The 16,106-nt window shown below is 37.0% G+C and overlaps 2 protein-coding genes and 1 long non-coding RNA gene across 9 annotated transcripts; 2 read left to right on the top strand and 1 right to left on the bottom strand.

Moving 5' to 3' along the window:
* The first annotated feature begins 2,148 nt into the window (after positions 1 to 2,148).
* On the top strand, positions 2,149 to 4,449 carry LOC111782797 (phenolic glucoside malonyltransferase 1-like). The gene is made up of 2 exons (XM_087120716.1): positions 2,149 to 2,703; positions 3,414 to 4,449. Exons 1-2 carry the CDS (start codon positions 2,248 to 2,250, stop codon positions 4,314 to 4,316), a joined length of 1,359 nt encoding a protein of 452 aa, XP_086976842.1. The 5' UTR covers positions 2,149 to 2,247; the 3' UTR covers positions 4,317 to 4,449.
* Positions 4,450 to 7,528: 3,079 nt separating this feature from the next.
* On the top strand, positions 7,529 to 10,012 carry LOC111783250 (phenolic glucoside malonyltransferase 1-like). Its single transcript, XM_023664166.2, has 2 exons — positions 7,529 to 7,984; positions 8,260 to 10,012. Exons 1-2 carry the CDS (start codon positions 7,529 to 7,531, stop codon positions 9,163 to 9,165), a joined length of 1,362 nt encoding a protein of 453 aa, XP_023519934.2. The 3' UTR covers positions 9,166 to 10,012.
* Positions 7,829 to 12,391, bottom strand: LOC111783254 (uncharacterized). Of its 7 annotated transcripts, none has more exons than XR_002813333.2 (5): positions 12,073 to 12,387; positions 11,902 to 11,982; positions 11,365 to 11,679; positions 11,203 to 11,281; positions 7,853 to 7,988 (listed from the first exon to the last, which is right to left on the bottom strand). It is a non-coding gene; the product is annotated as an uncharacterized LOC111783254 (long non-coding RNA). The 7 variants fall into 7 exon arrangements; XR_015414614.1 differs by having other exon boundaries at positions 11,369 to 11,679; positions 12,073 to 12,385; XR_015414612.1 differs by having other exon boundaries at positions 7,829 to 7,964; positions 11,203 to 11,679; positions 12,073 to 12,390.
* Between the last annotated feature and the right edge of the window lie 3,715 nt (positions 12,392 to 16,106).

Genomic DNA, 16,106 nt, shown 5'->3' with positions numbered 1-16,106 from the left:
TTCTCTCCAACGTTGCTTATATCTCAGCTTTGCTTTGATGCACACTCTTCTTGGTGTGTTGGATGATGCACCGTCCTCCTCAGTCGCATCATGACACTTATCTGTCTCAAACCCTAGTGATCGGATGCATGTCACTTGAGAGTTGCCACCTTGTTGGTTTACATGTGAGGGTCGCAACCTACTTGTCTTCTTAGTGAGGTTATGACATGTGATTTCTCTACCTATTTGGCCCCCATTCGATTGCTTTTCGTCTTGATTTTGATACTCACCTTATTATGACTTGAATTAGGACATACCAGAGAAATTTCAGTAATTCTAAAGCTCCTAACATATAGAAAAACTAGCTCGGGAAGACACGCGTCATCTAGGTAAGTAACACACGGACTAGGCAAGTAATACTTGTAAGTATCACTAGAACGTGCTAACATGCGAGCATTCCTTACCTAAGGTGGTTAGAAAATGCATGTTAAGGACTTAAGAATGACGTTTAAAATCACTAGTATGCCCTAAGTTAAGATTTCCTAGAAGCATGTTGTTTTATGTATAATGCAAAGTTAGAAAGAGAATATGCATGACTAAAATACGAGTTGGGTAATATGGATGAGTATGTTATACATAATGTAAGAAATTACTAAAATGACCCTATGAAGAGATTTGTGATCAATGTTATCTTATATGATTTCCGCTTTGTTAGAAAGGAGGATAGACTATTGGGTTCTGTGCTTTGAGTGATTAAGGGATGGTATTTCCCCGTTGAACTTGTTTTCTTGTATGTTTGCATGATATAATATGTTATAGCTCCACGTGTTAGATTATGTGTTCTCCCTATAGAACGTGTTTATCTACACAGAGTTAGGACATAGAGTTAGGTTGGCTAGACGATGACTTGGGTCAGAACGTCTCTAGTAGACTGAATACCTTAGAATTGTGAGTGATGGTCAGAGGATTTAGACCATAGTGCTCCTAGACTAAGAAAGACTTGAGGAGTCAAAACAGAACAACCTGAAGCCAGAGTCGATGAGGCAAAGTGCAATCCAACCAAGTATCGCATGGAAGCAAAATTACAACTCGAAAAAGTTGTTGAAGGAAGCTTGGTGAATTCCACAAGTATAGACGCGTCATCGAAAGTTTGAGGTACTTAACTGATACTCGTCCAAACCTTCCTATGTTGTTGGAATGATGAGTAGGTACATGAAAAAGCCTACTATGATGCATCATCGAGCGATTAAGCATATTATTCGCTATGTGAAGCAAACGACATGCTACAAACTGAAGTATCAAAGAGGCCGAGGCCCTAAAGAACTAGTCGGTTTCACTGATAGTGATTTAGCTAGAAACATTGACGATAGAAAAAGCACCGCAAGAACAGCGTTTTATCTAAACGAAAATATGATTTCTTGGCATTCTCAAAAGCAGCGAACTGTGACACTTTCTTTCAACGAGGTCGAGTTCATGGAAGCAACTGCAGCATCATGCCAAGCATTATGACTAAGAAATTTTTTGAGCAAAATGACCAGAAGTGAACCAATATTAGTAACTCTCTACATCAATAACAAATCTGTGATTGCATCGATGAAAAATATGATATTTCACGGACACAGTAAACACATTGACACTCGCTTCCACTTCAACTGTGTGTGTGTGGAGAAGAAATAGATCGTTGTGGAGTTGATATGCACCCGAGAGCAACATGCCAATATTCTCACCAAGGTTCTAACCAGAGTTAAGTTGACTAAGGCACCAAAGTTATTGGGAGTGAAGAATCTCAAACAAAGTCAAGCTTACAAATCAATTTGAGGATACTGATTAGTAGTTGCCAAATCGTCAAGAAAGGTAAGTGATTTATTTAGAAAATTTGTTACAATTTTCTCCATTATAAATACTCATCAGATGTATGCTCTATTCATGGCAACATAGAGAATTGAAAAGCATAATGGTTAAGATATTGCATATGGTTATTTCTAATTCACTCATATCAATTTGTTTTCACATCCCACAGGTACCCACTCATACATTTATGTGTTTCTATTATTGGTTCATATTATAGTCTAAAGAGGAGGAAGAGAAAACTCATGTGAGCTTTATAATATGAAACCGACACTTTTGCAGTTCATTTACATTCTTCCTTGTCGGTCAATACAAATAAGCCTTCATTTACACGCCATTTCTCTCTCTCTCTTATAAATCGGCAAACTCGTCATCCTCCTCCTCATCACTAATATCATATCTCTACAAACCCACTTTCCAATGGATCACCTTCCATCTGTTAAGACAATTGAGATCTGTAAAGTGGCTCCTCCGCCGCGGGAGCCGTCACGTGCGGCGGCTGTGCCCTCGTCTCTTCCTCTCACCTTCTTCGACATGTTATGGCTGAGGTTCCATCCAATTCAACGCCTTTTCTTCTACGAGTTACCGTCTAATGATATATCTTTTGTTGACAAAATTGTTCCGAAGCTCAAAACCTCTCTTTCTCTTACTCTTCGCCATTATCTTCCTCTGGCTGGCAACATCGTCTGGCTTCCACATTCGGAGGTTCCGACCATCGAGTTTGTCGATGGGGACGGTGTTTCGATGACGGTGGCTGAGTCGGGAGCTGACTTTTATGAACTTTCCGGCAATGGGTTCCGTGAAGTTTCTGAATTTCATCCTCTTGTCCCCCAATTGCCTGTTTCTCATGATCGTGCTGCAGTGATTGCCGTTCAGGTACTTAGCTCCAAAACTTAAGTAGCTAACAATGATTGGTTTTTCTTTTTTAATTATTGAAGTATGAGTTTAATCTTTAATAACTCTTTCAATTGATTATTATTATTTATTTGATGTTCGTTTTAAATCAATTAATTTTAAAAAATTGAGGAATTAATTAGCCATTTTTAGAACTTCAAATGTGAGATCCCATTTTGGTCAGAGAGGTATAGAGTCATACACAAGGGGTGACAACAAGGAGACTAAGTCCCGAAGGAGGTGGACACCAGGCGATGTACTAGTGAGGATGTTGAGCCCCAAATGGGGGTGGATTGAGAGGTTTCACATCAATTAGAGAGGGGAGCGAGTATCAGCGAGGATGCTGGACCCTTAAGTGGTGGATTAGAGGGTCCCACATTAATTAGAGATGGAGAACGAGTGTCGGCGAGGACGCTAGGCCTCAGAGGGGATGGATTGTGAGATCCCACATCAGTTAGGAGGAGAACGAAACATTGAGAGGAAGTCCAAAAGAGAAACCAAACGATGTGCTAGTGAGGACGTTGGGCTCCAAATGGGGGTGGATTGGAGGGTTTCACATCGATTAGAGAGAGGAACGAAACATTAAGATGAAGTCGGAAAGTAAAACCTAATACTAAGAAACTAGTTGAAATTTGGCTCCATTAAGGATAAAAAAAAGTATATTCAATTAATGATTTAAATTCTTAATACAGGTCACTATATTTCAAAACAAAGGGTTTTCCATTGGAATAACCAATCACCATGCAGTTGTAGATGGAAAAACCTCAACTTCATTTATCAAGTTATGGGCTCAAATTAGCATGGACGAATCATCTGTTCCAATCACCGAGCTGATGCCAGTCTATGACAGATCGGTTATTGATGATCCAAAAGGTCTTGCCAAAATCTATGCAAGCGCATGGCTGAACCAAGACGGACCCGACAACAGGAGCTTAAACCTTAAACTACCCAAAACTAATCCTCGTTTAATCCGAAGCACTTTTGAGTTCACACACCAAAACCTGCAGAAGCTAAAGCAATGGATTTTGAAGAAGAATGATGTGCAAATGTCTTCATTTGTAGTGGCAACGGCTTATCTGTGTGTATGTACAGCCAAGTTGGATGGTTTAAGAGATGGAAATTTGTTGTTCGTATTTGGTGCTGATGCTAGATCTCGTTTAAAGCCACCAGTGCCCTTGAATTACTTTGGAAATTGCTTGGTTGGTAGCTTTCTTTCCATTGAAAGAATTGAGCTTTTGGGTGAAAATGGAATAGCTTTGGCTTGTGAACAGATCTCGAAAGCTATTAAGAATTTAGAAGAAGGAGCTTTCAAGGGAGAAGAAAATTTGGGTGCAATTATGAGTGAATCGACCAATGATTATTCCAATTCACACGCCATTTCTCTTGCTGGGTCACCTAGATTTGGAGTTTACAATGTAGATTTTGGGTGGGGAAAGCCAATGAAGGTGGAAATAGTGTCAGCTGAATCACCATTAGTGTTTTCTTTGAGTGATGGCAAAAATAGCGATGTGGGAATGGAGATTGGAGTGGTTAAAGAGAGAGATCAAATGGAAGCTTTTGTTGCTCTGTTTAATGAAGGTTTTGAAGCTCTTTGAAATCATTTGAGTCGACTCAAATGTGTTATCAATGGTGGATGTATTTTAAGGCTTATTTTATGTATTATTTTGATTGTTTTGTTTGCATTTTTATGTCATCCCTTATATAAAAAATTTAAGGTTTTTGGTGTAATCTTGAATGGTAGGTGGATGTCTAGGGATAAAATAAACTTTTGACTTAACTCTAATTATAAAAAACTATGTAAATGAACTACTTTCTCTGTAATGACTATATTAATTAATACAATTTGTCCTACAAGGCATAAGAGTACACTTCAATGTCTTTAGTTGTAAGGTCGAGTTTAAAAGAAAAAAACACACAGAAAATGTGTGTGGCAATAGCCACCGTACCATTTGAGGCCAACATCGGATAGAAGAAGGTAAATATTAAAAGACAGCTCCCCACCCAGTTTTGAGTTGAGGAGGTTGAGGAGGTCGGGGAGGTGATTTAAGAGATGTAGGAGAAGAACAAGGAGGAGAAACATGCGAGATTTTGGGATTAAGTCGCTAAAGAAGTTGGAGTTTAACCCAGTTTAACCCACGTCTGCCGAAGAGTAAATAGCCCATATTAGATACCAGCAAGGGAAATGGCTTGTGCCAATGCCTCGACCGCTATATCAACTCTAAGACACAACTGTGGAGTCCTGTCACTCATGACAGGTTTCAAAGGAGGCTTGTGTCAATGCCTCGACTGCTATATCAACTCTAAGACACAACCGTAGACTCCTGTCACTCATGACAGGTTTAGGAAAGGAAAGCTAACTGAAAAACTTTTAATATTCCCCCTAGAACAAAAATCATAAGTTATTGTGAATGTTTGCTTAATCCACCACTAGGTGTGAAAGGTATCTTATTTATAATTAAATAAATTACAAGAATATAGAAAGAGTAATAAATGGAAATAAACAAATATACAGATATTTGCCTTATAATAAAATATCAAATATGATATATACGGTCAACTATAATTTAGTACTAAATATCTTTAACAATTATGAAACATTAGATACCAGTTCTATGGTTATATGAACTTCTAACAATCGAGTCAGATTTACGGTTAGGGGTTAGTTGGCATCTAACCAGAACTGCATAACTCACATTCATGAACAATAATCATAGAAAATTAGTAAGATATAACTGTAGACTCCTGTCACTCATTACAAGCTCATTACAGGAAGCTAACTGGCAAAATTCATCGTAGTCTCCACACAGTACAATCATAAGTCATAAAATATCTTAAGCAAGTTCTTCTTCTTTCGGAGAGCGAACAACCCAGATCTGTTGTGCGACTGCACCTTTCTCTCGGCTCCTTCTTCCTTCAACCAACATGTGCCCATACTAGCCTCCTCCACATTCGGCTTCTTCACATATCTTATAGATCTCGTCAAATGGAACCAATAGGGACAAGAATCGTGGCATTTAGTTGACTTCAAGATAGATATAAGTTGAGGAAGTTTTGGTTGACTTCAAGATACTGATGTGTGTATATATATACAATTTTCTATTGACTCTAAATCTTGTCTAGTCGACCCGATCATGATATTTCACTCTAGATCTGGCCTGAGCGACACAATCATGATATTAATGTATCAGACATTTTCTATAAAAAAAAACTTTAGGCCCGGACAAAATCTATGAAAGACAAAAAATTAGATTTGTGGATTTTAGTAGAATTCATTCTCATCAAGTAGAAATGAGAAAATCAGAGGCAGGGTCAACGATCACTCACGTCACAAAGGTAAGCTCTGTTTGGGTCGGAGCATTGATTCCACATCACGAATAGGTTAGATCGAGATCTCAATTATTTACACTTTTTTCTTCATAAAATGGTCGACTAGAGTGCTAGTGAGAGAGGACATAATTTGAATTTGAATTTGAATTCTATCTTTCACGTGTCTCTTTTTTCATTTTTTTTAAAATTAAAACATCACCAACTCACATTTATTATTATTATTATCATCATTATTATTTTACCCCACGTTTTATTTTCTTATTTCTATTGTTTTTTTATGTCCATTTATTTTCAGCACTTTACCAAACTTGCAAATTTGTTCATAATATTTAAAGTTGTGTACAAAAAAACTTAAATGCACTGTCAATATAATTAAATAAAAATAAATATAACGTGCTTGGTGGGCTCGCACACTCTTTAGGTCCACCGACGAGTTAGGCCGAGGGAATGTGCGAGCCCGCTTGGTGGGCTCATGTTCCTATGGGTGGACTATGTGTATAGAAGTACTATACATCAAACTTTGTCGAGACTAGAAAGATGCGTGAGGCCATTCCAAAATATTTTTAAATGATAGGTCCGAGCATGTTGTATTGTTTTTATTTATTGACCTCAGCACCTAGTTAGTGAGTATTTCTTAAAATAGGCAAGCCACGTAATACTCAGATAACGGCATCTCGAAGGCCATGAAAGCAGGGTAGTTGCATTATGTCTTTAGTAGCCCTTATATTAGATGAAATTATTTTATTCTTTTCTTTGTTTGATTTAATTTCATATTTTATTCTAAAGTTTTTATTACGATAGTTTTAAGTCTATGACACTGTTTACTTGATTTCTAAAATGCGGATAATAGACATTTGATGCATCCTTATTTTCAATAGAAAATGGTTATTTGCCACATTCATGTTTACACTTGGCAAGGCTAAAATGTCTCAAAATCAACTACAAGGGGACGTGACTAGTCGTCAATTCTTCCAACCCAAGTTACACGCTATCAAAATTGAGTTATTTATTTGCTTAATTAGCCTATAACATTTTCCAAACGTTTTCTAAAACTTTCTTTATCTCCATTTTCAAAAACATTTTTTCAAAAACTGAACTAGAGACTTGAACATACGTCACCTATGCTAATGGCGACCAAAATTTCAGTTAGTTGACTTACTCGAGGTTAAAGTAAATGTCACTCAATCATATTACCAATCCTGACAGAGTACGACTGTGACACTCTGCCGTTCACACGAAACGTGATTGCTGAGGTTGATGGCCAATTTAGGGGTAGGGACAAATTTCATGTTGTATTGCAAATAAAATATTTTTGTTTTTTTGTGGTCATCAAAGATCATAGCAAGGATATGGTACCCACTCATACAACAACTTTTCTTATTATAATTGTCAAGAATGTCAAAGAGAAACCAAATTTGTGAACCCAACAATAATTTCATAACCTCAAACCTTCATGTCATCTTCCTCCATCTCAAAACTCATGGAAGGAACAACAACTGTGAAGATAATTGAGATCTCTGAAGTGGCTCCTCCGCCCCCGGAGGCGTCACGTGCAGCGGTTGTGCCATCGTCTCTTCCTCTCACCTTCTTCGACATGTTATGGCTGAGGTTCCATCCAGTCCAACGCCTTTTCTTTTACGAGTCACCGTCTAATGATATATCTTTTATTGACGAAATTGTTCCGAAGCTCAAAACCTCTCTTGCTCTCACTCTTCGCCATTATCTTCCTCTGGCTGGCAACCTCGTTTGGCTTCCACACTCCGACGTTCCGACCATCGAGTTTGTCGATGGGGATGGCGTTTCTCTGACGGTAGCTGAGTCCGGAGCTGACTTTTACCAACTTTCCGGCAATGGGTTCCGGGAAGCTTCTGAATTTCATCCTCTTGTCCCACGCTTGCCTGCTTCTCATGATCGTGCTGCAGTGATTGCTATTCAGGTAGCTAACACATTCAAGACACCACCTTTAAAACTTACTTAACTGTTAAACATAAAAGATTCGAATATATCATGTTTATTTTTTAAAAATTAGTTAAATTAGTTAAAATTTATAAGACTAAATTACCTCGCTTTTTAATTCTTTTTGTTGTTGGAGCAGTAACAGGTTAAAATCACTAACGTTGTTCCTAATTAAACCATAAAATTTGGTCAATTCTATCCGGTCAATTCTATTATAGTTGCTCCATAAATTAATAATTTATACTCTTTATACAGGTCACCACATTTCAAAGCAAAGGGTTTTCCATTGGAATAACCAATCACCATGCAATTCTTGACGGATTAACCTCAACTTCATTTATCAAATCGTGGGCTCAAATTTGCATGGACCAATCATCTGTTCCAATCGCCAACCTAATGCCATTCTATGACAGGTCGGTTATTGATGATCCAAAAGGTCTTGCCAAAATCTATGCAAGCGCATGGCTGAACCAAGAAGGACCCGACAACAGGAGCTTAAACCTTAAACTACCCAAAACTAATCCTCGTTTAATCCGAAGCACTTTTGAGTTCACACACCAGAACCTGCAGAAGCTAAAGCAATGGGTTTTGAAGAAGAATGATGAGCAAATGTCTTCATTTGTAGTGGCAATGGCTTATCTTTGTGTATGTACAGCCAAGTTGGAAGGTTTAAGAGATGGAAATTTGTTTTTCGTGTTTTCTGCTGATGTTAGATCTCGTTTAAGGCCAGCGGTGCCTTTGAATTACTTTGGAAATTGCGTGGTTGGTAGTTTTCTTTCCTTTGAAAGAATTGAGCTTTTGGGTGAAAATGGCATAGCTTTGGCATGTGAACAGCTCTCGAAAGCTATTAAGAATTTAGGAGGAGGAGGAGCTTTAAAGGGAGCAGAAAATTTGGGTACAATTATGAGTGAAGTGACCAATGATTATTCCAAAATACAACCCATTGGCCTTGCTGGGTCACCTAGATTTGGAGTTTATAGTGCAGATTTTGGATGGGGAAAGCCAATGAAGGTGGAAATAGTGTCAGCTGAATCACCATTAGTGTTTTCTTTGAGTGATAGCAGAAATAGCGATGTGGGAATGGAGATTGGAGTGGTTAAGGAGAGGGAGCAAATGGAAACTTTTGTTGCTCTGTTTAATGAAGGTTTTGAAGCTCTTTGAATCATTTGAGTCGAATCAAATGTGTTATCAATATGGTGTATGTATTTTAAGGTTTAAAGGGTATGGATAAGAATGAGTGTTTTATCCCAATAATCTCATTGATATGATCTAGTTTATAATTGTTACAAATGATTTAATTGAAATAGTTAGTGTGAAGATATGTGAGTAAGGGTTTGCTATAGAATGAATTTGTATATGATTTAACTACGAAATATTTAATTTCTCTTTATAAATCTGTTAATTCAAAAGATCTATACTTCACAAGATGATCATGTGCGACACAATTCTAATCCGTAGTGAATTATGAACTCCTGCTTATTAGGGATTGTTCTTTGATTTGCAGGACTGAGAGTGGTTTTTGTAGCAAATTTAATAAGCCTATCATTTTCGGACTTGACCAAATAAGGAGCTGAAAACATAATTTCATAAGATGAAATTCATTTCTTCTGGTATAGAAAACTAAATAAATAGTTTCTTTAATGTTGATTTAAAAATTGGAACTGTCACATCCCAAAATTTGAATCTCGAAATAAAGGGCGGGACTCACAGACTATGCAATGAAATCATGTAAAACAAGATCGACAAAAGAATTTACAAGAAAAAAAAAAAACTTTAGCAATTATGTAGAAAGTTAAAAATCAAAACAAAGTGTTGAAGTAGCGTATGAGTTCCATGAAAAGTATTTAAATGGTTTACAAAAAATGTATGACAGAACTAAAACAAAAACATGTGTAGACTCGTAAACGCCCCGGAACACTCCTTAGTGGCTTTAAGATTCAGCACGCGTTCCCGCCTCGAACCATGGCATCACTCACCTGAAAAAAAAAAAAAAAAAAAAAAACAGAAAGGAATGAGTATAAAAATACTCGGAAGCAGCCTAGTTGTAGGCTCTTCTCGCATCCTTATCTTAGTAGGTATCCACGGTCTTATCTCGGGGTTCTAAGGGAAGCGATCTAAGCTGCAACTCTCTTTTTTTGTATCTTAAGAGACTTGCTCATCTTATGCAGTGGAATGCTTAGTGTCCTGAGGTGAGGCGCGACCTCACAAGCAAATTTGAGGGGATCGTATGGCTGGATTTAAATAAGTAACAATGTCTGAACATCATCCGTGGAGGTTAGCTGGCAACCCTCCCACGGGACCATACATCCACTAAAATCGGGGGTTGCAACCCCTGTGTGCCGGTCAGCTACTAAGTCATCCTACGTGGCTCCACGTTCCCCGCTCAGGGATGGGTTCCTATAGCCCAGGGGTCCTGTTTAGAAGACCCCCTAGCTAACACCACTAGGTCGGGGCACCTGTCACACTTCCCTGTCCGGATCTGTCTGGCTCAACGATCTTAATACTGGAGCTTTGTCTCGACAGTACGATATCGGAGCAGAGAGGGAAGTGGAGGTTCTGGTGACACTATCCCCACTACTCAACTCTAGCGGGCTACCTACAGTTACCGTGGTGTCCTACTATTCTTTTTAGGGTGGAACTTGGTGGCTTAGACTTGGATTCATACGTCTCTAGGATTCTCGTGCAAGGTCTCACAAACCTATCCAGTTTGGAATTCTGGGCTATGGATTCGCCGGTAGTCGTTTTGCGGGTTTAAATGTACGTTACTCTAGAGGTCTCCGAACCTAGGGTCTCGTCTAACCTACTTAGTCACAAACACCCTAATCTAAGCATGTAGTTTCTTCCTATTCAACGAGAAAGATAACACAAGCAATCATACACAGGAGTTAACATGCCGTAGTTCATGCAATATTAACAAACATGCTCAACAGGAATATAACGTCCATCTTGACCCAGAGCGCAGATTTCACAAGTTTCCCATCCTCTTCATGCATACATACATTATCAGAATCTCAATCTAAACAGATTATATTATCATTCATATATAGAAGCCATAGGTTTCCTTGTTTATTTCATTTTCACGGTTTCCGTACTAATATGCTAGGTTCGACTAGCTAAGTTTATGGATATGATACCATGCAGGCTTATTCCAAGCGGTTCCTATAAGTACTGCTCGTGGGAATCCAAATGGCTACTTACTTGGTTGACGCGTGCGTTCCCTAGCTCGAGTTTCTTGGCGGAAAGGATTCCAAAAATTCTGGAATTTCCTTGACATATCCTAATTCACATAACAATAGGGTCAGTATCGAAATCGAGACGAAAAACAAGCAAACAGAAATGTAACGGAGGAAAAACAACTACTCGCGCGCCTACACGGGCGACTAGCGCGCTCTGGTGAATTACTACGCATGGTTCCACTCGTGCGTATCTACTCGCGCAACGCCTACTCAGTCGCGGACCAGAAAGCCGGGTCAGACCAATTGCGTCGAGGCTGTTCTCCAGATGCGGTTTGGGTTGCCCACTTCGGACTCGGGTTGGCTTGAATCCCGCGCTCTGCCGCGTGTCAGCCAACGTGTGGAGCACACCTCACCAACCGGAACACGACACGTGTCTAACGTCGATTCTGCCGCGCTCCTCCTTATGTCGGCCGACGCGTGGCGACGTCCTCTCTCTCTCCTGCATATGTTTAAATTTCCAAATCGTTATGCGTATTCGCATTCTCGATCTATTTTCTTCAGATTTTTTTATGTTCAAATCTGTAATCCGAATCAACAAGTTTTCTTCATGAACATTGTAGATCTCATATTCTATTCATTCGATATGATTTTCTTATATTTTTCTGATTATCATCGGTCTTAATATTTGAGTTCAAATTTAGAGAAAAATACGAGTTCTTACCAAAAATCTCGTTTTCTTGAAACTCCGATTCGAACGGAAGTCTCGACCGCCTTCACTCCAAAACTTGCGAAGATCACAGTCCTGAGGATTAAAGTCCAAGAATCACTCAAAAACGCCACTAGCACACGAAATTATCGATAAACATTTCGATCTAGACATCCGCGAACTAACCTTGAGTTCTTGGTTGTTTTTGACGAAATAGGAAAGTGCAATTCGTGAACCCACCTTGCCTTGGACTGCTGAAGGTCTAGGTCGAGAATTCTCAGATCTTCGACATCAGTTTTTTATCCGACCTTCTCCTCCAACCTCAAAACCTTGATCTCCTTTCTCTTTTTTCCTCTCGCCTCAAGTAATAATAGTAGGGCAAAATGACTATTTTGCCCCTATGTTGACCTTGAGCATTTTTTTTCTTTTTTTTTTTTTTTTTTTAAATAAAAACTCCGGTGCTACAATTCTCCCCACCTTAAGAACTTTTGTCCCCGAAAGTTGATCCTCCTCGAAAGAGTTCGGGATAAGACCTCCTCATGTCTTCCTCACATTCCTAGGTGGCTTTGTTGTCCCGTATATTTTCCCATAAAACCTTGACTAAGGAAATTTACCTTTCTTCGTACTTTCCTCACATCACGTGCCATTATTCCTATGAGTTTCTCTTCATATGATAGATCTGTTGGATCGGTATGGCAACCCTAGAGGGGGGGTGAATAGGGTTTTAACGATAAAAGTGTTTAAACGTGATTAATTTTTCTAATGATGAAACTTTTTACAAATAAGTAAAAGATGATAATTACTATAACAAATAATTCAAGTCAAAACAATAATCAAGTAGAACATGCAATAAATCACAATAATAATTTTGAAATTAAATAGGAAAGAGTTAGAGAAAATGACACCGTAGTTTTATAGTGGTTCGGTCAAACTCGACCTACTCCACTCCCCAAGCGCCTCTTGGGAATTTGAATAAAGAACTTTCTCGACTCTTTCCACGGATCTGGGTCAAACCGCTACACCGCTCTTTTTACGAGTTCAAGAGCAAACTCAATCCTTTCCACGGCGCAGGATCAAACCGATACAAGTATTTGAGTTTGATAATAACACACCACAACTCTCTCAAAGAGTAGATTTACAATTTGGGATACTCACAACTATTTCCTCACAATACAATAATAATCCCTCTCAAGAATAAGATGAAAAGAAATAAACTTGTAAGCTTGGAGAGAGCAACAAACAATGAAGACTTTGAACAAATGAGGATTGGAGAATGTATGTAAGTTGTGTTTTAAAATGTGGGAAAGATGAGTTTATATAGAGGAGAAAAGTCGCAAAATGTAGGATTGAATATTGACCATTGGATTGTGTTAGGAATAATGGAAGGTGGAGATTAAAAGTAAATAAATAAGAAAATTTTCTAAATTCATTTATTTCAAAATTTTAATTTAATAGTAATATAATATAATAATAATAAAAAGTTATGTGAGTAACGATCAAATGAAATTCAAAATTTATTATAAATATAATAATATAATAATAATAAAAATTATGTGAGTAACTACCAAAATTTTAAAATATAATAATATAAAAATATAATATAGTAATAAAAATCGATGTGAGTAACGGTTAGATTCAAATTTATATTTTGTAAAAATAACTTTATTTAAAAATATAGTAATAAGAAAAACTCCACCATTTGTTACTCTCCCAAAATCATAAATGTCATACTTTCATATATTTTGATTTGTCCATCATTTTGATTTTGCTGCCACATCATCACGTCGGGTATGTTGTCTCGACTGTAATTTCTTCGTTTTAGCTCTGATTTGAGTAATTGAAAAGTCGTTGAAATTGTTATTCCCGACCTTATACTGTGGACAGTTCAAAATACTGAAAATAATTAATAATTAAAAAGTAGGTTTGTTATCATCAAAACATCAATTAATTGATTGAAATTAATTAAAGTGAGATCAAGGCCAAAAAGCCAACAATCTCCCCCTTTTTGATGATGACAAACCATTTCAAGAAAAATTCATAAAAACCAAGGTAATACACCATCCATGTAATAATACTAATACATGCTAATATATTATCATAAATTTTACTCAAGCATATTCTCCCCCTATATTAATGCCTCAACCTCAAGAAATTATAAACATCAAACAAGTAAATGATTCATAAATAATAAAACAACAAACTTAGAGCATATTTTTCTTAATTTTCTCCTCCTTTGTAATCATCAAAAACAACAATTGAAAGAGAATACATTTAAGAATGACGTAATGGCTCCCCCTAAAAACATGCATTAAAAAATTATAAAATTCAAGATATATCACAACGAATAATACCAAGCTCAAGCCTATTTTTGCAAAAATTTTCTTCATTTAATGGCTTGGTAAAAATATCGGCTAGTTGATTATTAGAGTTTACAAAATCAAGAATAATATGTCCATTTTGCACATGCTCTCTAATAAAATGATGTCTAATGTCAATATGTTTAGTTCTAGAATGATGAATAGGATTTTTAGTTAAATTAATAGCACATGTATTATCACAAAATATAGGCACACTATGAAATTTTAATCCAAAATCACAAAGAGTTTGTTTCATCCAAAGAATTTGAGCACAACAACTAGCAACCGCAATATATTCCGCTTCGGTAGTAGATAAGGCAACCGAATTTTGCTTTTTACTAAACCAAGAAACTAAGGAACTACCAAGAAATTGACAAGTTCCACTAGTACTTTTACGATCAAGTAAGCTTCCGGCAAAATCCGCATCAGAATATCCTACCAATTTAAATTCAACATTTCTAGGATACCACAATCCTAAATCAATAGTTCCAAGCAAATATTTAAATATTCTCTTAACCGCATGTAAATGAGATTCCTTAGGAGAAGATTGAAATCTAGCACAAAGACACACACTAAACATAATATCGGGTCTACTAGCGGTCAAGTAAAGTAAAGATCCAATCATACCTCGATAAGTTTTAATATCCACACTTTTACCTTTTTCATCCTTGTCAAGCTTAGTGGATGTGCTCATGGGAGTTCTTGCAATATTACCTCCATTGAACTTGAATCTTTTGAGCAAATCTTTAGTGTATTTCTCTTGATTGATGAAGATACCATCCTTGAGTTGTTTGATTTGAAGTCCAAGAAAGAAACTAAGTTCTCCCATCATACTCATCTCAAACTCATTATGCATACATTTAGCAAATTCTTCACATAAAGAAGGATTAGTAGAACCAAATATGATATCATCCACATATATTTGCACTAATAGCATATCATTTTCTTTAATCTTAATAAAGAGTGTAGTGTTGAGTTTGCCCATTTTAAAATCATTCCCGATAAGAAAATTGCTAAGTCTATCATACCAAGCTCTTGGAGCTTGTTTTAAGCCATAAAGAGCCTTTTTCAACTTATAGACATGATGAGGAAATTCTACATTTTCAAATCCGGGAGGTTGTTCTACATAAACTTCCTCCATAATATAACCATTCAAAAATGCACTTTTCACATCCATTTGATATAATACAAAATTTTTGTAAGAAGCAAAAGCAAGTAACATTCTAATAGCTTCTAATCTAGCAACGGGTGCAAAAGTTTCTTCATAATCTATGCCTTCCTCTTGACAATAACCTTGAGCTACAAGCCTAGCTTTATTTCTAATGATATTCCCATTTTCATCCATTTTATTTCTAAAAACCCATTTGGTTCCAATAATAGAAGTATTAGATGGCCTCGGCAATAATTCCCAAACTTTGTTCCTTTCAAATTGATTTAGCTCTTCTTGCATGGCTAAAATCCAAAACTCATCATTTTCGGCATCCTTATGACTTTTTGGTTCAATTTGAGAAACAAAAGCAAGATTATTAAATAAATTAATAGAAGAGCGAGTTTTCACACCTTGTTTGAGATCACCAAGAATCAAGTCTTTGGGATGAGACAAGGCATACCTCCATTCTTTTGGCATTGATGAAGAACCTTCTTCCTTTAAGCTCACCTCTTCTTTACTCGTAACCATTTCTTTGCCGTTGTCACTAACGAGTAAATCTCCAAAATTTCTTTCTAAATCATCACTACAAATAGACTCATTAGAAATATTATTGCAAGATTCATCAAATACCACATGCATAGATTCTTCAATAACTAGAGTTCTCTTATTGAAAATTCTATAAGCTTTACTAGTAGATGAATAGCCAAGAAAAA

Source organism: Cucurbita pepo, chromosome 20, assembly GCF_057944985.1.
Source record: "Cucurbita pepo subsp. pepo isolate OVF chromosome 20, ASM5794498v1, whole genome shotgun sequence".
Taxonomy (NCBI): Eukaryota; Viridiplantae; Streptophyta; class Magnoliopsida; order Cucurbitales; family Cucurbitaceae; genus Cucurbita; species Cucurbita pepo.
Note: the sequence above shows the minus strand (reverse complement) of the source record. Positions and strands in the feature narration are given on the sequence as shown.